The sequence below is a fragment of the Erinaceus europaeus genome, chromosome 12, assembly GCF_950295315.1.
Source record: "Erinaceus europaeus chromosome 12, mEriEur2.1, whole genome shotgun sequence".
In the NCBI taxonomy this organism is placed as follows: Eukaryota; Metazoa; Chordata; class Mammalia; order Eulipotyphla; family Erinaceidae; genus Erinaceus; species Erinaceus europaeus.
Window position 1 is genome coordinate 1,680,759 of NC_080173.1, and position 24,581 is coordinate 1,705,339.

Consider the following 24,581-nt stretch of genomic DNA (forward strand, 5'->3'; position numbering starts at 1 on the left):
GGGAATCAGAGCTCCAGGACACATTGGCGAGGTCGTCTGCCCAGGGAAGTCAGGTTGGCGTCATGGTAGCATCTTCAACTTGGTGGCTGAAAAACACTAAGATATAAAGCAGAACAAATTATTAAGTAACCAGGAACCTAAAGGCAGGAATATTGCAGATGAGATTTGAGATCTCCATTTTGGAGAAAGCTAGTAGATCTAATTTAGGTATATTCCAAGGGCCCATGACTTTACTAATTTTTGCATGAGCCCAACAACTAATATGCCAGGTGGGCTAAAGGTATTGTCTGGGAAGATGGTGTCAGAGTTGGGAATAGGACTAAAAAGCTGGATCAGGGCAGAGAGTAGCTCCCAAACATGGGGAAAGTATGTGAATACTATTAACTGTGAACCCCATCAATGTTATCTGGGGCCCATATCTAGCACAGAAACCTGTGTAACGTCCGCATCCCTGTAGGTCTGAGCTCACATTCTAGGAACATTTCAGGCTGCACTAATTTCAATATCCATACTCCTCGAGTGGGAGAGTCTGTTGCCCAGCCTCCCTTTGGAGAATGGGACAGCCCCTACCACTGTTGATCCACATTGAGGGCAAGGTCCTATAGGGGCCCACAGAGGGGTCCATTATTATGTTCCCGATGGAGATGACCAGTGACAGTGGAGAGAGGGATCTGTTAGAGGTCTAGGCCCATCATGTCTGTGTAAGAATCCCAGGACTCCCTGATGAAGGCTCCAGGTGATGGAGTAAGTGACCTGGTAGTGACCAAAAAACTTGATACACTTTTTTTGTTTTTTTAAACTCAGCTCTTACTTACGGAGCTGTGTGGGATTGAACCCTGGGACCTTGGAGCCTCAGGCATAACAGGCATAAAAGTCTTTTTGCAGAACCATTATACTATCTCCCCTGTCCTTCTACACACTCTTAAAACAATGTTGCGTATACTCCACTCACTCGGTTTTGGTGTTAGAGTTGCATATTTGTGTTGCTGTCACAAAGAAGTTTGAACCTATAAATTGTTCACTCTGCTCTTTTCCTGTCACTTAGTTCTTTTCACCCATGATCAAACTCATCACGATTATTCTGAGTATGTGCAGTCCGCATACACAGATGTAGTGGTATATCGTGGTTTTATTTTTATACTTGGCTAATTATTTAGCAGTTCTTTTATCATCTTTCTCACATCTCTATTCTAGTTGAGTCGTTTGTTTTTTGACGTGTATTCTCTAGTATTTTCACTAGCTAGGATCTATTGGTGATAAACTCAGTTTCTATTTGTCTAAAACATCTTTATCAAGTGAAACATTTCAGGTGTACAGTTTTCTATTTTAGCATGGATATATTGTTTTGGTCACTAGTTTCAAAGATGAGTAAACAAGTCATAAAGCAAATCATCGAAGTTAGAAAGCATCACTGTAGTAATGTTCCTATAAGGTAATGTGTAACCTTATAACAATCACGAGGCAAATTCAAGCTGAGGAACATTGTGCAAAGCATTTGACCTCTAATATCCAAACTGCATGGTCTTGGAAATTATTAAAATAACAAAGAACGTTTCTAGATTTTAGGAGCTGAAGAGAACTTGAGGACTAAATGCATTCCATAAGCCTAAACTGAACCCTTTTGCTAGCAAGGACATTTCAGGGAACAACTGCAGAAATTGAAGTGGAGTCTGTGAATGAGATCATAATATGGGAAATGTTAGTTTCTTGATTGTTGTGTTGGCATTGAGATTATGTTAGAAAAGGTCCTTGTTGATAGGAGATACATACTGTCTGGGGCTCATGGGGTCTTATCTGTGCTTTGATGTACTTTGGGGGACAGAGTGCACTTTTCTTGCAAACTATTTGTAAGATTGAAGTGATTTCAAAGTAAAAAAAAAAAAATCACACAAATGGTGATAACAAGTCGAGACTGAGGGAAGGTGGCGACTATGATTAATAATTAGTTCCCAGGACTATGGCTGTGTTTAGAATGTTTAAATATCACAGACATGGGAAACTTTTCTATTATGTAAGTTACAAAAAATTTTTCTCAAACTCAGACTTTCCAAGGACTATCTGAATGACTGGTGCATATCACTTATCTTCAAAAGTGGGCAGACGCTAGATAAAGGCCTTGTAACTTTGGATTTGAATGAGAAACTAAGGAAATGACCGAATTAATTCTAAGAATAGTTGCAAAACTAGATCTTTACATTCTGAATGATTCAGGGTCTTAATGTGTTCCTGTTACAGGTGATGCTGAGCAGGAACTTGGCCCCCCTCCGTCTGTAGATGAGGCAGCAAACACACTCATGACTCGTCTTGGTTTCCTCCTTGGAGAGAAAGTCACAGAAGTTCAGCCGGGTGAGCAGTACAGCATGGAAATCCAGGATGAAAGTCAGGTAAACTGCTTACTGCCAACTGCGTGGAGCGTTAGAACAGATCCTCTGTCACACCCAGGAGGGGACAATGTCAAGAGATGTTTACTCTGCGTAAAAGAATCCCAGTTATTGAATGCCTTTTACAGTCTGGACCGAGAGCTCAATTTTAATGTATACTCTGTAGTTTTTAATTCATAAAACTTATTGTAGCTGGGGGTCGGGCGGTGGCGCAGTGGGTTAAGCGCATGTGGCGCAAAGCACAGGGACCGGCGTAAGGATCCCGGTTCGAGCCCCCGGCTCCCCACCTGCAGGGGAGTCGCTTCACAGGCGGTGAAGCAGGTCTGCAGGTGTCTGTCTTTCTCTCCTCCTCTCTGTCTTCCCCTCCTCTCTCCATTTCTCTCTGTCCTATCCAACAACGAATTGCATCAACAAAGGCAATAATAATAACCACAGCGAAGCTACAACAAGGGCAACAAAAGGGGGGAAAAAATGGCCTCCAGGAGCGGTGGATTCATGGTGCAGGCACCGAGCCCAGCAATAACCCTGGAGGGGGGAAAAAAAAAAAAACTTATTGTAGCTTTCTTCTTAGGCTGAAAAAGCCACTTAAAAATATTGATTCGTTTATTGAATGAGTGAGGAGATAACTATGTAAGTAAGTAAATAAACCAACAAAGTTGGCATATATTTCAGCACACACCGAGAACTTGCATTCCAAGTACATGTTGATTACTTCCCACACTGGTGATACTCTGAGCTGCAGAACAGTACTCAACAGATTTCAACAGATTCCAGTTATCAGCTAACAATATACTTAATCACAAAATTATTATGTAGAAAAAGATAACCAAAAGATAGTTTAAAATCCCAAACATTTGGACATTCGTGTGCTTTTAAATAGCCTTTTAATCAGTCAGGAGATGACACAAAATTAGGAAAAACCTCAAATACATAATACAGCACAGTAAAGTGACTGGGGACATAGCTCAGCTGGTAAGGCATTGAACTTGCATGCCTGAGGTTCCCAGCTCAACCCCAGGGACATAGTGCTCTATTGTCTCTCACATGTAATAAAAGTAAATACTTAAAGAAATGTTTGGAAACACAGTGGAACAAAATTATATCTAGTTAAATATGTGACCAAAAATTTGATTTTAAACTCACATTAGAAAAATAGGACCAGACTCTGAAAGGGAACCTCAAAGCCACGACAGCTCTCTCTGTATCTCTGAAAAAGTTAGCCCGGAGTGGCAGGGCCCTAGTGCTGGCAAAAAAAGAAAGGAAAAAAAGAAAGAGAGAGAGAGAAGTAGAAAGTCTGAAAAATTCATGATCTAAATATTTTAGAAAAAAAATGAAAACCAACAAACTGAAAATAACTATCTCAGATTTTTTTCTTTTGTTTATTTCCATTCTTTTCATTATAAATGTCCAAAAGAAGTCCTTCACTCAGATTCATTGGTGTGGTCTTACTTTTTAAAAGAGATGTCATATTCTTAGAAGATGACTGACTTAAAATTGCATATCTTAATAAGAATTTGGTTTTCTGTGTCATATTAGTTTTGTCATAAACTAAGGAAGTGTATAAAGATTGTTTGAAAGCTGTATTTCTAGACCATGTTGTCTCCAGGGCTCTTTCCTCTGACCTCTGTATCCTCATTCCTTAAGTCACTGATCTCACTGGCCACCCATTAAAGTCACCTGGGAAGTTTCTATAAAATTCACGTCTGAAGATAATCACATTGAAACTCCTCCATTCTTCTGTCTTTATATACTTTATTAATCTCTGAATTATCTGAGCCCTGCCTTCTCATTAACTCTAGGTCTATATATTCAGCTTTCTGTACTACCTTTTCTATATGTCTAGGTGCATTTGGCATGTCAGAAACTGGACCTCACCCCTTTTTCTCAGAATCTTTACTCTCTGTAGTGTGTCCTATTAGAATAGCGGCGTCACTGAGAAGATAAAAACAGATGCATTGGAGCCGTTCGTGGCTTTCCTCTGCTTCTTCCACAGCCAGTATTACAGCAGTCATGTAGGTCTTCAAAATACATGCTAGATCTCACCTCATTGTGCTACTGCTTCCGCTTAATAGTGCAAAGAATGGCTGCCTAGACTACAACTCACAGAGAGGATGGGAAACTAAAACCCCTGGAACTTTCTATCTCTTTGATTTACTGCTCTATCCTGTGTACCTAGAAAATCGTCTACCATTCAGTAAACATTCACTGTACAAATAACCATGCCTGCCTATTCTGCTACTCTTGCCTCTTTCACCTGTGACTCTCCGGTAACACGTAGGCCTTTTTTTAGATTGGAATGATTCCCCACATCACTCACTGCCTTCACACTCAGTACTACTTAAGCATTGTCCTTACAAGGGATCTCCTTTATTTTATCTCGTAACACCTGCCCGTAACTCTAACCACATGTATCACTATTTTCTTCGTAGCTCTGACTGCTCCGTGACAGTGCATATTTAGCGCTAGCTGTGCAGGGTTTATATAGATCTGCTTCTCATTTAGGTTTCACGATGGCAGAGATTTATTTTCCCTCACGGGGGAGACAGCACAATGGTTCTGCAAAGAGAATCTCATGCCTGAGGCTCCAAAGTCCCAGGATCAGTCCCCTGCACCACCATAAGCCAGAGCTGAGCAGTGCTCCAGTAAAAAACAATAACATAAAATAATAAAATAGAGATTCCCCCCCCCCAAGGATATCACTGGAGTTCAGTGCCAGAACTACAAACCCACTGCTGCCGGTGGCCATTTTTCCTTTTTTCTTTCTTTTTATTTAATTTCATAGGACAGAGAGAAATTGAGAGAGGCTGGGGGAGGTTGAGAGGGAGAGAGAAAGACAGACACCTGCAGACCTGCTTCACTGCTCATGAAGTTTTCCTCTGCAGGTGGGGGGTGGGAGCTCAAAACAAGGTCCTTGCACATGATAATGTGTGTGCTCAACCTGTGTGCCACCAGCCAGCCCTAGACACACATTTTGTTTAGATCAGTTTATATTATGACTGTCAATATGTCATGCTCCGTGATGAATAAAGGGAATGATATTGGAGGCTGTTGATACAAAGAAAGCATTTTGTTTCTTACTTCTTGATAATCAGTTTAAAATAAGGCTGTCTTAATAAGGACCTAGCAGCATCGCATGAGTCTTACGTCTTTCAGTTTGCATATTTTCTGAGAAGGCTGTTGTTTCTTATTCCTCCCCTCCAGGGTTATTGTTGGGCTTGGTGTGGGCACTGCGAGTCCACTATTCCTGGCAGTGATTTTTCTCATTTTATTGAGTAGGACAGAGAAAAATTGAGAGAGGAGATGCAGCTAGAGAGGGGAAATAAAGAGAGGTACCTGCAGGCCTGCTTCACTGTTTGTAAAGTGTCCCCCCTGCACATGGGGAGCTGGGAGCTCGAACCCAGATCCTTGCTCAGGTCCTTGCGCTGAGTACTACATGCACTTAACTGGGTATGCCACCATCTGGGCCCCAGACCCTGTTGTTTCTAAGAAGCCACTTTTCTTCAGATGCTGGAATGTGTGCACGATGTTTTTGGAATGTTCCATACATATCACAGAGCCTGTCGCAGTGATCTGGGAATGACGCCATGAGTCTGTGGGGTCTGACACATGACTTAGTGTCTTTGAGTTGTGGGCTTTTCATAGGTAATAATGCGCGCATTTGCTATATGCTTCTTCTGTATTGGCTGTTTCATGTGCACTATAGTTGAAGCTTCTTTTTTATTTATTCATTTATTTATTTATAAAAAGAAAACACTGACAAAACCATAGGATAAGAGGGGTACAACTCCACACAATTCCCACCACCAGAACTCTGTATCCCCTCCCCTCCCCTGATAGCTTTCCTATTCTTTATCCCTCTGGGAGTATGGATCCAGGGTCATTGTGGGATGCAGAAGGTGGGAGATCTGGCTTCTGTAACTGCTTCCCCGCTGAACGTGGGTGTTGGCAGGTTGAGCCATACTCCCAGCCTGTCTTTCTCTTGTGGGGAAGAGCTCTGGGGAAGCGGGGCTCCAGGACATATTGGTGGGGTCGTCTATCCAGGGAAGTCTGGTTGGAATCATGATAGCATCTAGAACCTGGTGGCTGAAAAGAGAGTTAACATATAAAGCCAGACAAGTTGTTGACTAATCATGAACCTAAGCGCTGGAATAGTGCAGATGAAGAGTGTGGGGGGGGTGCTCCATTCTGTAGATAGCTAGTAGGCATATTTTAGTTATATTGCAAAGGGCCTGTGGCTATACTAGGTTTTTTCCCCCTGAGCCTGACATCTTATATGCAGGTGGATCCAAATTATTGTCTGGGGAGATAATGTCATGGCTGGAAAAAGGACCAGAAATCTGGATCAGGGAAGAGAGTAGCTCCCAAGTATGGGAAAGGTGTGTAAATATTGTTGACTGTAAACCCCATCAATTTGATGTGATCTGGGGCCCATATTCAGCTTAGGAGCCTATGTGACCTCTGCATTCCCTGTATATCCAAGCTCATGAAGCTTTAATACCAAGTGGTTTGAGAACCATTGGCATTACAGTTCTTAGACTTTAAAAATAATAATAAAAAAAAACAGTGGAAACATTGTCAGAAAGTAATGGAATAATATTCTCCTTCAGGCAGTCTGCCTGTGTGTCCTATGGTTTTAACAGTTACACTGTAGCATCCTCATATAACATGAAGTAGTAACATCTGAGTGTGAAAGTCAGTCATGAATATAAAATTACTTTATGGGGAGTCGGGCGGTAGCGCAGCGGGTTAAGCGCAGGTGGCGCAAAGCACAAGGACCGGCATAAGGATCCCGGTTCGAACCCCAGCTCCCCACCTGCAGGGGAGTCGCTTCACAAGTGGTGAAGCAGGTCTGCAGGTGTCTGTCTTTCTTTCCTCCTCTCTGTCTTCCCCTCCTCTCTCCATTTCTCTCTGTCCTATCCAACAACGACAACAACAATAATAACTACAACAATAAAACAACAAGGGCAACAAAAGGGAATAAATAAATAAAATAAATATTTAAAAAAATTTTTTAATTACTTTATGAATTGTAAAGTACCACAAATATAAAAGATGTGAAAGAATAAACAATATAATTGATATGTATTGTTGGGGACCTTGTGATTTATAATGCCTGATCACTTATTGGAACCAGATATGTGAGAAATTCTTTGCTGTCTCTGCCTTTTGTCCCCAGCCTCCAGCCCCAAGGAGTGTTTTGGCTGTATCAGGTCAAACACGGACAAATGGGTTAGAAGCCCTTCAGGCGAGTAGACAGTTATCATATCTGAACTATTCCTCCATCCTTGGGGTGAGGTTGGGAGTTGCAGAGTAAACACAGAATCTGATACAATCCTAGAATTGATGACAAGTCTGATATAGAGCAGTCTACATACCAGGAGAGAGATCATTCAGTTATGTGTACCCTTACGGTGTTTATATACTCTTAAGATATAGATATAAATCCTTTTAAAAATTGTGCGTGTGGCATAGCTGTGTACACACGTACCCCAGTAAATAGAGAAGGGGGTGGTCTGCTCAGAACATTGAGCAGAACCATTCAGCAGATGTGCACCATGTGTCTGCAACTCCATATTTTCTCTTTTCTGTCACTGTTAATGGTGTAATCAAGGTTATTCCTCAGTCCCGAGACTCGAATAAAACTCTGTTTTCTGGAGATGTTCCTCGCAGTCTTTCTATACGTATAGTTGCAGGAGCTAAAGACTGAGGGGAAAATACTGCATTTTCCCCCTTAGGATATTTTCACTTTTATACTTCTTCAATGAGGAAAATGATAATCATTATTGCTCTTCATTCTTGGCTAACAAAGAGAAAGTGAAACAAAATTCTAAACTATAAAGCATTACACAAGTGTATAATATTAATAATGAAGTTAGTTGATATATTTGTTGAAGTGATTTTTGAATGACAGAAGAGAATGACTAGATTATTTTTGGAATTTCTAGTCTTAGATTACTAACAAGTAGGAAATCATGTTAATTTTATGATTTCTGAACTAAATAGCAGATTAACAAATACAGATTGTCCTCTCTCTCTCTCTCTCTCTCCCCCTCTGTCTCTCTGTCGTGGCTTTTTGGGGGTACTATTCCACTGCTTCTGGGTGATGTTTTATTATTTTCAAATTTTATTTTATTGTTGCTGATTTCATAAGAAGGGCAAACGCTAGAAGAAGAACAAGACCATAGGATAAGAGGGGTATAGGTCCCACCACCAGCTTTGCACCCCATCTCCTCCATTGGAAGCTTCCCGGTTCTTTATCCCTCTGGGAGCAGGGACCCGGGGTCATTGTGGGGAGCAGAAGGTGGGAGTTCTGGCTTCTGTAACTGCTTCTCCGTTGGACATGGGTGTTGGCAGGTGGCTCCACACCCCCAGCCTGTGTCTGTCTGTCCCTAGTGGGCAGGGCTCTGGGGAGGTGGGGCTCCAGGACATATTGATGAAGGCGTCTGCCCAGGGAAGTCGGGTTGGTGTCATGGTAGCATCTGCAGCTTGGAGGCTGAAAAGCATTAAGATATAAAGTAGAACAAATTGTTTAATAGTCCAGGCCTTCCCTCTCTGTTCTTCTGGTCTTAATTTAAAAAGCAGTCTAGAACAATGAAATCACACATGTATAAGGCCCCAGATAAATAAAAATAAATACAAATAAAAGATTTTCTTGGTTACAGGATTCTGAGAACATCAGTTTTGCTTGGTTAGTCAAATACATCTTTTATAACTTGGTTATTAAATTAAAATCAAAATTGGTTTCAACTTAGTTATTAAATCTAGATTGTACTAGGAAATCATTTTAGGATGATTCAGTGAGTCTTAATATCCTCATAACAAAATTATTAAATGTAAATTTTTGATTTGTGCAAGGATATTATGAATAGTCTATATTAAGAAACTTGAAGCTTTCTTTAAAATCTTACTATTTAAAGATGTCGATTTTTCATTACTTGCTGTAATTTTGTCACTGGTTTGTATATATTCTAGGAATTTGTATGGTACAAATAGCTACAAAACGTCATTGATCATTAAATTTCATAAACCAGAATTTATTAACCATCAATATTTTTGGTGATTTATTCCTTCCTTCCCATCAAAAACCTCAAAGAACTGATCCAGATACAAACTTATCTCTGTCTATAATCAGTTTCTGTAGGGAAATTCTTCAGATGTGAAGTGAAGTACTGTTCATTGATCTCTTATACTAGACAGGTTTCATAGAATAAGATATAGATTGAATGTATCTGTGTTCTCCAGTTTGCATCCTGTGTATCTAAAAATCCTTTACTTGCATTAAGACCTACATTTTGACAGCAAAATTTTTTTCTATCAAAGAAAAATACTAATAAAACAAAATTCTGCAAGAGAAAAACACAATACTAAGAATAATCCTTAGTCACATTGAAAACTGTGGTAGGTGCTAGAGGGAGCCAAGGAGGGCAGGAGAGGAGCTGTGGAGGGAATCTTTCTGGGGAAGGACGTGGAGTCTCTACACATACGGGGTGTAAAACTGTACTCCTGAAATTGTACATAGCTGGAAACCAGCAATCACTGATTCCATGTGCTTGGTAAACTTACTGATTCGAAATAGCAAGGAAAACTTGAAATACTTGTCACTAAAGATTTCCTCAGCCAAACAGTTTGCCAGTCTCTGCTCATGTTAGATGTACCAGGTTCCTCCTTGACCGAAGAATCTTGTCCCAGCAGGCACCGCAAATAGAGCTGAGAGCTGTGAAAGCTGGGAGTAGATGGTTTCTGCTGCTTCTTGCTGAAGTGTGTATGTGACTGACTATAAGATGAATTCTGCTTTGTTCTTCTCCTTTTTAAGATGCAGTTTATGTCCACAGCTGATCGGTTTATCTCACTTTTTCATTTCAACTTTTAGACCTCAGCTATCACCCAGCGGATAAGTCCTTGTTCTACCCTGACTAGCAGCACTGCCTCCCCACCAGCTAATAGCCCCTGCTCCACCCTCCCACCTGTCAGTACAAGCGCAGCTGCCAAGGACTGCAGCTATGGGGCTGTCACTAGTCCAACCTCCACTCTGGAAAGCAGAGACAGTGGCATCATTGGTGAGTTGGTTTTTTTATTGATCACTTTGTGTCTTTCTTTGTATATCAATTGCGTCAAGTTGAAATGTGTTTTAAAAATCCCGCTCTTAAGATGCCGAGGTGCATATGAGAACTTGTCTTTCTTCTTCTAACGGTGCCCTAGAAAGAAGGCCGTCCTGCCTGCTTCACTACTCGTTTATTAGAGCTTGCTAACATAGGGTGAAGAGCAAGTGCATGCATTCACGTGATTTGATAGACGTGCACCCTCACTGAGCTAGTAGAGTCTGTGGGTGTTCTGTTGGTCACAGACTTCTTGCGTCTTCCATTCTGGCTGAGAATTAGTCAAGTGGAGATAAGCCAAGTATTGGAAAAATGAGCAATCTAAAGAAGTCAAAGAAAAGAAAATAGAAAATAGGGCTGCGTCCAGACTCTTCAGGTACATTCAGGTTGAGTAAGGAACTGGATGGAGATGAGCCGGCAGACAGCAGAAGAACTGCCACTCGCGTGGGCAGAGAGCGAGGACAGGAGAGCTCCACCAGACTCAGGACGGCAGAGTCTTAGGAAAGGGGAATAGAAGAGAGTATCCAACAAATACCAAAACCCAAGAAGGAGGGAGAGGGAGAGAGAGAGAGTGTGGGAATGACTGAGTTAGAGTCTAAGGTGCCAGGAGATGCTCACCTGCAGGCTCATTCATACCTTACCATGTGCAAAACTCCTGCTGTCAGCCCTGACACCAACTAGGGGCACCACAGTAGCACTAGGGAAGCTCCACAGATGAGAGGGTGGGCTGGGCAATGCAGTGGCGTTTCTCCCTCTCTCTCCTTAACGGCTGTACACATATACGTCTCCAATGAAAAAACTGGGGGAAGATCAGCCCAGCACTGAAACCGCACATGAGCCAGGCCCCAACACTGAAAACAAAACAGCAATGTATTTCTACCTCATTTGGCTTCCTCCTCAAAGTTACCACATGGAAATATTTCTTTGTCTAGATATTGGGCAGTTACTAGTGTCTTGGAGCCTTAGCGCCAACAGGTAAGCTTATTCATTTTTGGTTAATACTGAGCAGTTAACAGGACGACAGAGAAGCTGCAGGGCACAGTTCATACACAAAAGCTAGTGACATTTGTGTTGGCTGGCAGTGAACAGTTCAAGGAGAAGGTGAACACCTCCTCTAAGGATTGGCGTGTGGGGGTGGAGTGCACTCAGCACATGCTTGTGAGAGGGAAGATGACAGGGAAGCAAAGGGTGACGGAGTGGCCCGGCCGGCACTGTCTTCTCCTTCTGGGCACTGCTCCGAGTACGGATGGATACAAGAGGAACTTTCCCGGATTATGAAGGATTTGTAGAAATTAGAATTCCTTGTTGATTAGTTTTACTCTCTTGGTGATTAGTTTTTGCAAGATGACTTTTGTAGTCCCTAGACAAGCCTTTCTGCTGATAGTATCAGGATGTCTGTAACCTCACATCCTCTGTGCGGCCATGCACGCAACTTAGCTTTAAAAGTAGGCTCACTCAAACAGTAGGGTTGATGCTGAGAAATCAGACAAAAATTGTTCACAAATGTTTAGCTCTCAGAGAGGAAGCATTACATGGCCAGGTACATTTAGGGTTAGTATTTATATGTTCTAAATGTTTTGATGGGATCTTGCTATGACTTTTGAAAGCTAGTATTCCTCTTTATCTCCTCATGTTTCCAAAATTCCATTGCTTTATAAAAATAAGTATCTTCGTATGTAACAGATCTAATTTGAAGGATGATTTACTACCATTTTTTTTAAATGAGAGAAGGAGAAGGCTAAAGACCAGGTGACTTAACTGCACAAAGGGACTTTGCGTTGTTTTTATTTGGATAGATTCCATCTCCTGTGTTAGCTTCTGCTATGGGCCGCTTGTTTCACTCAAATTCTTTGTTAGAGAAGGGCCAGGAGAGAAATGAGAGGAAGTATGAGGAAACAGTTGGAGATCTTCTTGAGACCTCTAGGACAGTCTAATAATTCATGGCAGTTAGGGAAGTTCCCTGTTGGTGAAATTCTGAAATTGTCACGCTGATAGGCCCTAGTTGTGCTTCCTTTAGTTCTGATACATGAATCTCTGGAGTTTATTTACATATATCTGTTAAAGGAAATATAAGAGATGGTTATACTTTGATTTCATTTTTTTGAATTTGCTGACATAGATGAAATGATCATCAGAAACTCATCGACTAATGTTAACAGTCTCATCAAGTTCTGAATTTAGAAAGTAAGAAGCAGATAAATCTCTTGGTTTTTGTTTTTTTTTAAACTTATTTTGCTCTTATTTTTCAGCTACTTTGACAAGCTATTCAGAAAATGTGGACCGCACAAAGTATGTTGGAGAGAGCAATAAAGAATTAGGGTCTGGAGGGAACCTCAAGCCGTGGCAGTCTCGGAAGCCCAGCGCGGACTCCTGCCTGCACAGAGTAGATGAAGACATGGCCGCATCCACGCATAGTCTGAGTGAGATCCCAGAGAGGAACTTGCAGACAGTTTTGTCACAGTCAGTGCAGTCTATTCCACTGTATCTGATGCCACGGCCAAATTCAGTAGCAGGTAAGTGGGATTTCTTTCAACTATTAATTTCATTTTGTTAGAATGTATAGATGCATCTAAAAGTGAAAACGAAGCCCTCTGTGTGAGCGTTTGAGTTTTTCATTCTTCTCTGATAGCGCGTTGTTTTGTGTTTCCCTGGTATGTGTGTTTCTTTTTGAGCCCCGGTAAGGACTTGTGTTCCTCAAGTGATACGGCTTGCTGGTGCTCGAAAAGTGCGTGAAAATGCACCTAACATCAGAGGCGGGGCTGTAAAGAGTGTTACTGGAATTGCTAAAACTTTTCCCCTGACATTAGAAGTCTTTAGGAGGATGTCAGTTTGAGGTTGTAATTTTCGAAGACGTTGGTTGTGACCATCTGGCCGGAAAAGTCCTAACTGCCTGCTGCGTTTGTGAGGAGCATCTGCGGTATCTGCAGTGCCGGCAGCTCCAGCAGAGCAGAGCGACACTGAAGGCTCATTAGCTGGACGTGCAGCCAGTGCTCCAGGAGCCCGGCTGCTTTGTAAGGATGCTCGGCAAAGTCTGCTTTCTGCCATTTCACAGATTGAGAGCAAAGAGGGAGAGAGAAAGAGACATCTGAAGCTCTGTTTCACTGTGCAGGTTCCCTCCTGTAGGTGAGGCCAGGGGCCGGGGCCGGGGCCCTTGCACACTGTAATGCCTGTGCTCTACCAGGTGTGCCACCACCCGGCTCCAACAGATGTATTAAAGTTGCGTCAAGCTATATGTGCATTTAACCTAACGCGTAGCAGTTCCACAGAGTGCTTAAAAATACATCCTTAAGTTAACAAAAGACAAATATAATTAAAGTTTTTATCTGTTTTTCTTTCCATTTTGTTGCCCTTGTTAATGTTGCCATTGCTGCTGCTGTTGTTGGACAGGATAGAGAGAAATGGAGAGAGGAGGGGAAGACAGAGAGGGGGAGAGAAAGACAGACACCTGCAGACCTGCTTCACTGCCTGTGAAGCGACGCCCCTGCAGGTGGGGAGCCGGGGGCTCGAACCGGGATCCTTACGCTGGTCCTTGTGCTTCGTGCCACGTGCACTTAGCCTGCTGCACCACTGCCTGGCCCCCTGTTTTATTTTTAATACCCAAAATCTGTAGGCCATTCAGATGTCAGTAGTAGAGTGAAAATTGTAAATAGCAGTGAAAAAGAATGCTTTTCAGACAGCAGCGCTGATACATTTCACAGAAATGACCTTGAGCAAAACAAGCCAGGCCGAAACAAGTTCACACTCTATCAAGTGCATATGTTTCTATACAGTTCAGAAACCAGATAAAACTATGGCACTTCTGTGGTTGTAGAACTAACTAATTAGTGGTGCGTTCCCCTAGTGAAAGTATTAATTAAAACAACCTTCGATATCTTGATCTAAATGTGAGTTGTATGGTGAAGACATATATAAAATGTATTGTGCTAATATACTTTCAGGCGACATATATATCAACTTTTTTTCTTCCTTGAAGTTTACCACTGAGACATGTAACCTATATGACTGTGCCACTCCAGATGGCCATTCTGTTTCTTTTAAACAGAGGGTGACGAGACAGAGAGAGGAGAGACACCACAGCACCACTTCACCACTCCAAAAGTGAGAAGCCCCTCCTTGCCATGCAGTCGCACCCATGTGTTGACTGGGGACCCAGACCTGGGTCTGTGCAGGCAGTATGCACACACTGCCGGTTGAGCCGCCTCCTGGTGTGGGACTCCATCTCTCTGGGTCAACTTGAAGTGTCAGTGTGTGGTGTGGCCGGATAGCTTCCCTGAGCAGACACTGCTGTGCCGTGCACGCGGCCTGGGGTTGCGCCTGGCCTCCCGCGCTGGGAGAGCTTTGATGCTGTTGTCTTTGCCACTCGCCCTCTGTCTCTCTCTTCCTCTTCATATCTGGAAAAGTTGAACCACATCACACACACACAGGTGGATGGGAGGGTGGGTGGATGGGAGGGTGGGTGGATGGATGGATGGATGGATGGATGGATGGATGGATGGATGGATGATGGACGGATGGACGGACAGAAGGACAGACGGACGGACAGACGGACGGACAGGCGAGTGGATTAGATAGGTAGAGCATAGTGTAGTTATGCTCTGCCTTTCTAGAATAGCTGTTCCTTTGACTTAGCAGTCTTAGCATAACTAGATCTTTGTCTGAAATGTCATTTTACTGTTGATTGAAAATTACTTAATAGTGTCAACAAATGGATTTTATCGAGAGTAAAAACTTAGGATCAGTATCCAAACTGGTCAAAAATAATTCTCTTTGCTATCTTAATACAGTGGTGGTCTTGATGGCCTAGAAAAAAGCCTGAAATAGCATTCTTTATGTGAATTTTAGCCTTCTTCTTATAAGACAAATATTATTGGAGTATATTTCAGATAATGCAGAATTCATTCATCTCAGTCGCACAAATCGGTAACTAAGTAATTGCCCCAGTTGTGCACCGCCTGCCGTCAGTGGGCATGAGACCGTCCTTTATCCCTCCCGACAGAATTCCTGGCTCCGTATAAGGTTTCTTTTCTCCCACCCCAGTACCAGCCAGCTGCCGACGCTGTCTGTAGGCACTTGCCTGTTGTGGACGTTCGTGAAGTGGAGGCGCCTGTGTTCTTTTGTGTCTGATTTGTTTGCTTAGCAGAATGGTTTTGACCACAGTCCTCGTGCTGTTGTTTCAAATAGCATTGCATTGTGTGTCTGTGCTGTCTGTCATCTCTGCCCAGTGGACTAACTGGGGATTCCGTGTGAGGCTGTCGTGAATGTTGCTGCTGCACAAGTGCAGGTCTTGGGCTGGACATGTGTGCATTTCTGTGCAGTAGGCGCACGCCTGGGAGTGGCACTGGCAGCCCTCCCACTGGTCTGCATCCGCGCCTCGGTGGTAGGACATTACTCTCTGCGGCCTCACCGTCGTTCTTGACTTCCTACCTTTCAATATAGTTACTCTCAGCTGTAAGATGCCATCTTATTTTGGTTTAATTTGCATTTTCCTGTGACTAGAAATGTTGAGCTTATTTTGTGTGTTTAGTAGCTGTCCATGTATCTTCCTTAGTGAAACAGCTATTCAGACCTTTTGTGGTTTTTATTGGGTTTTGTTGTCTTCTTATTGAATTCTAAGAACTGATTGTTTATTCTGGATACAAATCATTCTCAGAGATATTTTTGCAAGATACTTTTCTCAGCTTGCTACTTAGATTTTTTTTTTCTTTTTAAGGTATTTTGGGCACAAGAATTTTGAATTTTGATGAGGTCAGTTTATCAAAAAATTTCATGAATCTATCTAGTGTCATTTAAAAAATCTTTCTAATAGAAAATGTGTTTTTTGTAAAACTGATTTTGTGGGGGGAGTTTATTTTCATTCAAATATTGGATTTTTTTTTTTTTTTTTTTTTTGCCTCCAGGATTATTGCTGGGGTTGGTGCTTGCCCTACAAATCCACTGTTCCTGGAAGCCCTCTTTCCCATTTTGTTGCCCTTGTTGTTGTGATTGTTGTCATTATTGTTGTTGGATAGGACAGAGAGGAATGGAGAGAGGAGGGGAAGACAGAAAGAGGGGGAGAGAAAGACAGACACCTGCAGACCTGCTTTACCACCTGTGAAGCGACTCCCCTGCAGGTGGGGAGCCAGGGGCTCGAACAGGGTCCTTGTTCTTCATGTCATGTGCACTTAACCTGCTGCACTACTGCCTGGCACCCATATTTTTAATTCACTCATTATGGCTTTCTCTGTACATTGTTCCACTGTCTTCACCATTCTATTGTTTAAAGTGAAATGAAATGAAATGAAATGAAATGAAATGAAATGAAATGAAATGAAATGAAATGAGGTGAGAGAGAGCTCACTGGTAGAGTGGAGTCCACTTGTGTGTACCTGGCTCGATTCCCAGCAACACATGGATGAGAACTGCTCTGAGACCAGGTGGACCCCAGTGCTGAGTGCCCCTTCCCACTGTCTCTTTCCACCTCCCTCCTCCCTCTCTCCCCACCCCTACCCCCGTGTCTGGTGTCTGTCTGTCATGGCTGGAAAAAGGGCTAGAAAGCTGGATCAGGGAAGAGAATAGCTCCCAAATATGGGAAATGTGTGTAAGCATTGTTGCCTGTAAACCTCATCGATTTGATCTGATCTGGAGCCTGTGTTCAGCACAGGAGCCTGTGTGGCCTCTGCAGTGTTTACTTATTAAATCGCTCTAAGCAGTGAAGTTGAGGGGGATGAGTTCTAGCAATAAAAGGCCTTTTTCGCAATTCAGGTTTTATTTCAGTGGCCTTTTTTAAACTTACACTCAGTATGAGCAGCACAATTGTTTACTTTAGATACCAAATAGTGTAGAAGTCAGATGTGAAAATACCATTTGCATTAAAAACAAACACCTGAAGCAGTCAGTTGCTGTTTAATTGCCCCTTGCTTTTCTCGGCTTCTCCCAGCTTGGGGAAGACTGTGGTCCTCTTGCTAGTACCACAGTAGCAGGAAATTGTCAAGGAATTGTATAAAATCCTTGAAGAAGCTGCTACCAAACTGAACACTAAAGAGTAAAACTCTTTATATCGTTCCATAAGATCTTTGATCTTAAAAGAATGAAAAATACACTTGACTTTTTTATAGAAACAGACAAATTGAGAGGGAAGAAAAGATAGAGGAAGAAAGAAAGAGATGCCTGCAACACTGCTTCATTGCTTGTGGGACTCGCCCCTCGAGGGTGGGGGCTGGGAGCGTGCACCTCGGTCCTTGTGCACTACAGGTGTGCTCTCTACTAGCCAATCACCAGCCAGCCTCTGGACACGTGACACGTGTGTGTGTGTGTGTGTGTGTGTGTGTGCGCGTGCGCGTGCGTGACATGTGCTCTCTACTAGCCCATCACCAGGCAGCCTCTGGGCACATGACACGTGTGAGTGTGTGTGTGTGTGTGTGTGTGTGTGTGTGTGTGTGCGTGCATGTGTGTGTGCGTGCATGCGTGCGTAACATGTGCTCTCTACTAGCCCATCACCAGGCAGCCTCTGGGCACATGACACGTGTGAGTGTGTGTGCGCGTGCGTGTGTGTGCGTGCGTGCACGTGTGTGTGCGTGTGTGTGTGTGCACGCTTAGCTATGTCTCCCGTACTAGACACATGACTTTTTAAAAACTTTGGCTTATATAACAGTATTGCCTACAGAGAATGGAGCCAACATGTATACAAATGTATGGCATATGTTTAAAGATGCTTTCTGTGCAGTTAACACACGGCAGCATAAATGGAAGAATTACATAGGATGGAAATTTCAAAGCAGTCATGTACTTTTATTAACTGTTAAAATAGAAGTCTTAAGTATAAATACTGGTCAATTAAATGTATCCTCTAGAAAAAAAGGCTTCAAAGGAAATCTGTAGTTAGATGTACTAGTTGAAAGTTCTGTCTAGCACATATGAAGATAGTACTAGCTACCAAAAACTTAAAATCTTTAACGTAAATAATGAAGTAGCTAAAATTGAGCTATGGAAAGAGATGAGTCATGGTAGTCTGTAACAGTAAGGCTTGGGAAGGTTGGGGGAGTGACTTGGTCATCTGTAAACAAATTTAGGTCATTATACACTTGTGAATTCTAAAACATGAAATACAAAAAAATGTTTTTCAAGTGTATGTATCTCTGCATATGTTAAAGACCTGTTGTTTGGAAGGAAGTGGGGGATTTTGTGGATTAAGGTCGCATGGCAGAAGTCATCACCGGGTCAAATGCCAGGACCAGCCTCAGGTGGGAAAGTGAGTTGGCACTGAGGTGGAGACTGTGAAGCTGGGAGTATTCGCCTGCAACCTGCAACCGCTGCCTCACTGCTTGTGTGGCCATGAGAAGCTCGTCCAGGAATGAACAAGCAGCAGAAGTGAGCTGAGCTAGTAAACTCTTGCCACCAGTTGTTAATGAATGCCTGGAGCTACACATTCTCCCTAGAAAAGGATCTTTCAACCCAGGTAGATGCAAAAGGAAATTCTGGGAGGTTTCAGTGAGCCAGCCCAAAATGGAATGAGTTTGCAAAAGAACAACAATCTGCGTGGACTTCTCAGCAGTCGGATGTCAGCTCTGTGCCACAGGGTTGTAAGCACAGCAGAGGGCTTTTTGCCCAGGCCCTGCAAACACTGTGACTGCAGGCTCGCTGCTCAGGCTATCCAGATTGGCAGCTGCCTCACTCAGATCTGCTGCACTAATGGCAACTACCAAGCAAGAAACAGCTCACTCAGTAGAGAACTGCCTCTGGAATGTTCTGTACCAAATGTAGCCTGCTGAATATTTTTCTGCCCACTTGTGTATTGAATTATTTTGACTTCCAAAAAGTATGTCAGTTAGATGTGAGCCTGCTCGTCCTGTCTAATGGCATCTCAACAAAATATATGCTCCCTTTTCCTATGGCTTTCTTCCTGCCGAAAGCAAGCCTTTTGAATGATGTTGATTTTGTAGGCGTTTTCTTTTTATATAACATTTTATTGTGCATTTGTTTTAGCTTCTCAATTCACATCGATTTACTGATTACCTAGAAAGTGTACTGAGGGCTACACTATTAATGTGACAGATTTATCTTGATTTTTTTCCAGCATAATTTCCCAGTAAGAGTAGCATCATGAGACAGAAATACGTGTGTTCCTGCACATCTGTCATTGACGCTTGTATAAAGGGTCATGGTGTGCAAGGCACTGTTGCTCTAAAACTACCTCTTTCATTGCTTAACTTTCAAACAACCCAGTGAGACAACACCTAATTTGTTATTTGTTGTTTGTTAGTTGTTTCAGTGTAGTGAAGAAATAAAGTTTTTATAGTATACGATTAGTCTTTTTTTGTCTGTGAGACAGAACCGGAGCACAAGTCACTCTGGCATAAGGTGGCGCCAGGGCCTGAACCTGCGGCCTCTGGGACCTCAGACGTGCAGCTGGTGCTCTAGCAGGCTGAACTCGTCTCTGGCCCAGTCAGTCAGTCTCTAGGCAAGTATTTCTCCCTTTCTTTCCTTGCACTAAGGAGTAAACTCAGGGTCTTGTGCATGCTTGATACCACCATTGAGCAGCCTCCCCAGGCCAGTTTTTTTCATTTTCAAGGGACAAGGAGCACCCTTGCACCATCCTGGCATCCACGGAACTCCCCGCTGCTGTCCACAGTGCTTCCATGCGGCACCAGGACTCAGCCCAGGCCTCACCAATGGGGTCTGTGCCCGACTGGGCGAGCTATCTCCCCGTGCCTAGACACGGATCTCCCCACTGTGTGCTGCACATGCTGGGCACTGTTCACAGCACAGAACAAGGAAGCCCACTTTCATAAGGCTCCACGCATGCAAAAAGTAAACATAAGTAATTCATATGGCATAGCAGAAAGGAGTATGTTTTATGGAAAATAGGGTCATGGAGTTGCTGGGCTTATTACCGTCTTTGAAGCACTCAGCAGAGCAGTGAGGATAGAACCAGCCAGGTTTCAGTATCTCAGTATGATTAGTCTAGAATTCAGTTCTATATTGAGCACTATGTGAGGGGCACTCTTATTTACCCTGAAGGACTAGGCTAGTTAAAGACAAATCATAACAAATAAATCATTATTTTCTCGCCATCAGTAACGCAGTCTAGTCTAATAAGAATGTGGACGCTCCAGTTTAGCGTGCGTGTGTGATTGCTGAGAGGCACACACAGTCAGTCAGGGAGTCAGGAAACCAGAGAAAATAGAGCCTGGGGAATTCTTTACTAAGTTAAACAAAGTCTTAAAGACTTTCCTCAAAAAAAAAAAATAGAACATATTCCAGTGACTACAAGGAAGACTAGGACTATAAACAATTAATAAAACAAATGGCTACAGGTCTCCTGCCTGGTCTTCCCAATATTTGCCTCCTTTGCCTATAAATAATGTATCTGAAAGAATAAGAATTGTAAAAATGATGAAACACAGTGAAACTGAAAGTAGAATTAAGAAAAGTAATGGTTCAGTAAAGAAAAAAGATAGATTACTTTGGGTTATATGATAAAGTTATAAGTAATACATTTAGACATCAACAGAAATATGTCAGTTGATAAGATAGTAAAAAGGATAGCGTGCTTTAATAAATGGAGATAATACCGAGCATTACTTAATTATGGTCTAGATTACAGTTTTTCATTTGCTGCTTTCAGATCTAAATCCTGAGCCAGGTGTTGATGTCAGGTATCACTGATTTTTCTTAGTTTATTTGCATATGTTGTTGGCTTAAGCAGGGATGAGCTGCTACTTGAATCGGTGACCACATATTGCCTCTGCCTCCTGGTGTCGCCATTCAGAAATGGGGAGACATGCTCACTCCAGTACACTTCTACTACACCTCCTGATTATGTGAAGTGAAGCAGCAGGGCAGTGGATACTCATTTTCCCTGGAGCTGCTCTGACAGAGAATCATAGTGAAGTTGGGGCCACACTTACAGCTGCACTTCATTATAGTTTAGTATGTGAGACTAGGACTGAGGTCACTACAACTGTTTTTAATTAAAGTGCATCACTTAGTTGCTAATTAATTTAGCTGTGTTCTCAGAAGTGTACATCTCCCTTAGCGTAAAGGATTCACAAATGGACAAAAAGATAGACTCCAGTAGACTCCAGGCTCACAAAGCTAGTTTCTTTTTACTCCCCCCATATTGTTTGTTTATTTGTTTTCAATTTTCAGAACATTTTATTACCTTCAATAACTACAAATCTCTTTGTTGAAAATGGCATACTTTATTTGATCTATTGAAACTAGTGTGGCCACTGTATTTGTTGATACTAACTTTGTTTTTTAAATATTTTGTTTTTATTTACATTTTTATTGGGGGTTGTTTTACAGTCAAATACAGTAGTTTGTACATGTATAACATCTCAGTTTTCCACGTAACAATACAGTCCCCACTAGGTCCTCTGCCATCCTGTTCCAGGACCTGAACCCTCCCCCAACCCCCACCCCAGAGTCTCTGACTTTGGTGCAATACACCAACTCCAGTCCAGGTTCTGCTTAGTGTTTTCCCTTCTGATCTTGTTTTTCAGCTTCTGCCTGTGAGTGAGATCATCCCATATTCATCCTTCTGTTTCTGACTTATCTCACTTAACATGATTCCTTTGAGCTCTCTCCAAGCTGGGCTGAAAATGGTGAAAATGCCATTTTTTTATACTGAGTATATAGACCGCAACTTGCTCAGCCACACATGTGTTGTTGGACACTTGGATTACTTCCAGGTTTTGGCTATTACAAATTGTGCTGCTATGAACATATGTGTACACAAATCTTTTTGGATGGGTATGTTTGGTTCCTCAGGATATATCCCCAGGAGAGGAATTGCAGGGTCAAAGGCTAGGTCCACTTCTAGCCTTAAAGATACAAGTGGAGAGATATTCCATGATCATGGATTGGAAGAATGAACATCATCAAAATGAATATACTACCAAGAGCCATATACAGATTTAATGCAGCCCCATCAAGATCCTAACCAAAATTTTAGAAGAATAGAACAAAAACTATAAATGTTTATCTGGAACCAGAAAAGACCTAAAATTGCCAACAAAACAATCTTGAGAAGAAAGAACAGAACTGGAGGCATCACACTCCCAGATCTCAAATTGTATTATAGGGCATTGTCATCTAAATTGCTTGGTACTGGAACATGAATAGACACACTGACCAGTGGAATAGAATTGAGAGCCCAGAAATGAGGCCCCCACACCTATGGACATCTAATCTTTGACAAAGGGGCCCAGACTATTACATGGGGAGAGCAGAGTCTCTTCAACAAATGGTGTTGGAAACAATGGATTGAAACATGCAGAAGAATGAAACTGAACCACTGTATTTCACCAAACACAAAAGTAAATTCCAAGTGGATCAAGAACATGGATATTAGACCAGAAACTATTAGATACTTAGAGGACAATATTGGCAGAACTCTTTTCCGCATAAATTTTAAAGACATCTTCAACATATATTTATTCCTATGGAATTCTGCTTACTATCAATGAAGACTGTGATCTCTTGTTGTTACACACGCTGACCGATTGCGCCACTGGCGCTCTCTAATCTCTTGTTGGAACATCAAGTCGAGCGCATGCGTCAAGATGCATCAGCACCCTGACCACTGGCCATCCCACACCAGCTGGGAGCACCATCAGAGGGGAAGCTGTGAAGCCGGAAGGCAGTGCCACCATGTGCTGCTCTCTGTGTCTCTCTCCTCCTCTGACTCCCACCCTCTGCTTAAAAAAAGGCAGGGTCCACTGGGAGCAGAGGATTCCTGGCCATGTGTGTACACACACACACACACACACACACACACACACACACACACACACACACACACACACACCTCAGCCATGTTACAAGTTAGCATATAGAACTATTTCAGTAAGACAGCCTTGCTTTAGATCTCTGCTGTCATTAATATTGTTCTCATGGTATCCAGAACCTTCTCTTGCTACTCGGATTATCAGTTTCATCGGATTTTGTGTTAATGTGAACAAAATATTCTTATTATCATTAACCTTTTCATAGTACTCTCATGAGCTTTGAAAGTAAGTATTTTTTCATAGGAAAAAATGAGCCAGGGGCTTTTCTTGTTTCCTTTTGTTTCTTGCCGTGGAAAATAGCCAAAGTGCAAAGTGCAAGAAGTTATTAGTCTATGTGGGGCACCTTTACCTCATGTCAACAAGGCCTTTATTTCCTGGGTTTGATTATTGCTCTTTGAAGACATGCACAGAGAGGGGAAAGTGGCAAAGATGAGTACATAGTGCAAAGGAGATTTTAAAGTTTCAAATCTGCCTCGTTTTAAAGTGGAGGGCACTACAAGGAAATAGCATCAGGCCTCCCTGAGCCGAGGATTACAGCAGCTCATTCCAACTGTCTCGGAATTCTCGTTTTTGTTAGAAATAACCACTGTGGGAAAATCATTCCACTGTCCCCTAGCCTGCAAAATGAGGCGTCAGACTAGGTCAGAATCACAGACTTGTTATTAAAAGGCCATCAGGCAAGTGCTGTGGGCTGTGCTGTCTATGCAGCTGCTGGCACAACTGCTGTTAATAAAGATTTAAGTGAATGGGTATGGGTGCAGTGCAGTAAAACATTAGTTACAGAATGGGCAGCAGGCCAGCCTTCAGGCACAGGCCCCAGAGTGCTGATCTCTAGACCTTTCACACCAGTATCCTGTGAAGCTGCCTCATTACCAGCATTGCATATATGAGGAAGATTTGTAATCCCTGATTTTCTTTTTTTTTTTTTTTTTTTTAAATAATTTTTTTTTTCTTTTTTTTAATATTTTATTTTATTTATTTATTCCCTTTTGTTGCCCTTGTTGTTTTATTGTTGTAGTTCTTATTGTTGTTGTCGTCATTGTTGGATAGGACAGAGAGAAACGGAGAGAGGAGGGGAAGACAGAGAGGAGGAGAGAAAGACAGACACCTGCAGACCTGCTTCACCGCCCGTGAAGCGACTCCCCTGCAGGTGGGGAGCCGGGGTTCGAACCGGGATCCTTATGCCGGTCCTTGTGCTTTGCGCCACCTGCGCTTAACCCGCTGCGCCACCGCCCGACTCCCTATCCCTGATTTTCTGTACCAATGTGGAGCTAACATGGGCACAGAAACTAGTTATTTTAACAGAACTTTCTATAAGTGACTGCTCACTGGCT

General features: G+C 42.5%; 1 protein-coding gene across 6 annotated transcripts in view; it reads left to right on the forward strand.

Annotated features, from left to right (window-relative positions):
• The window catches only part of TANC2 (tetratricopeptide repeat, ankyrin repeat and coiled-coil containing 2), a 315,530-nt gene that overhangs the window by 183,562 nt on the left and 107,387 nt on the right, over nt 1-24,581 (forward strand). For all 6 annotated transcript variants that reach the window (XM_060202531.1, XM_060202528.1, XM_060202527.1 and 3 more), the window contains 3 exons: nt 2,236-2,384; nt 10,252-10,438; nt 12,727-12,990. In XM_060202531.1, coding sequence (XP_060058514.1) covers nt 2,236-2,384; nt 10,252-10,438; nt 12,727-12,990 — 600 coding nt within the window. The remainder of the gene's footprint in view (nt 1-2,235; nt 2,385-10,251; nt 10,439-12,726; nt 12,991-24,581) is intronic.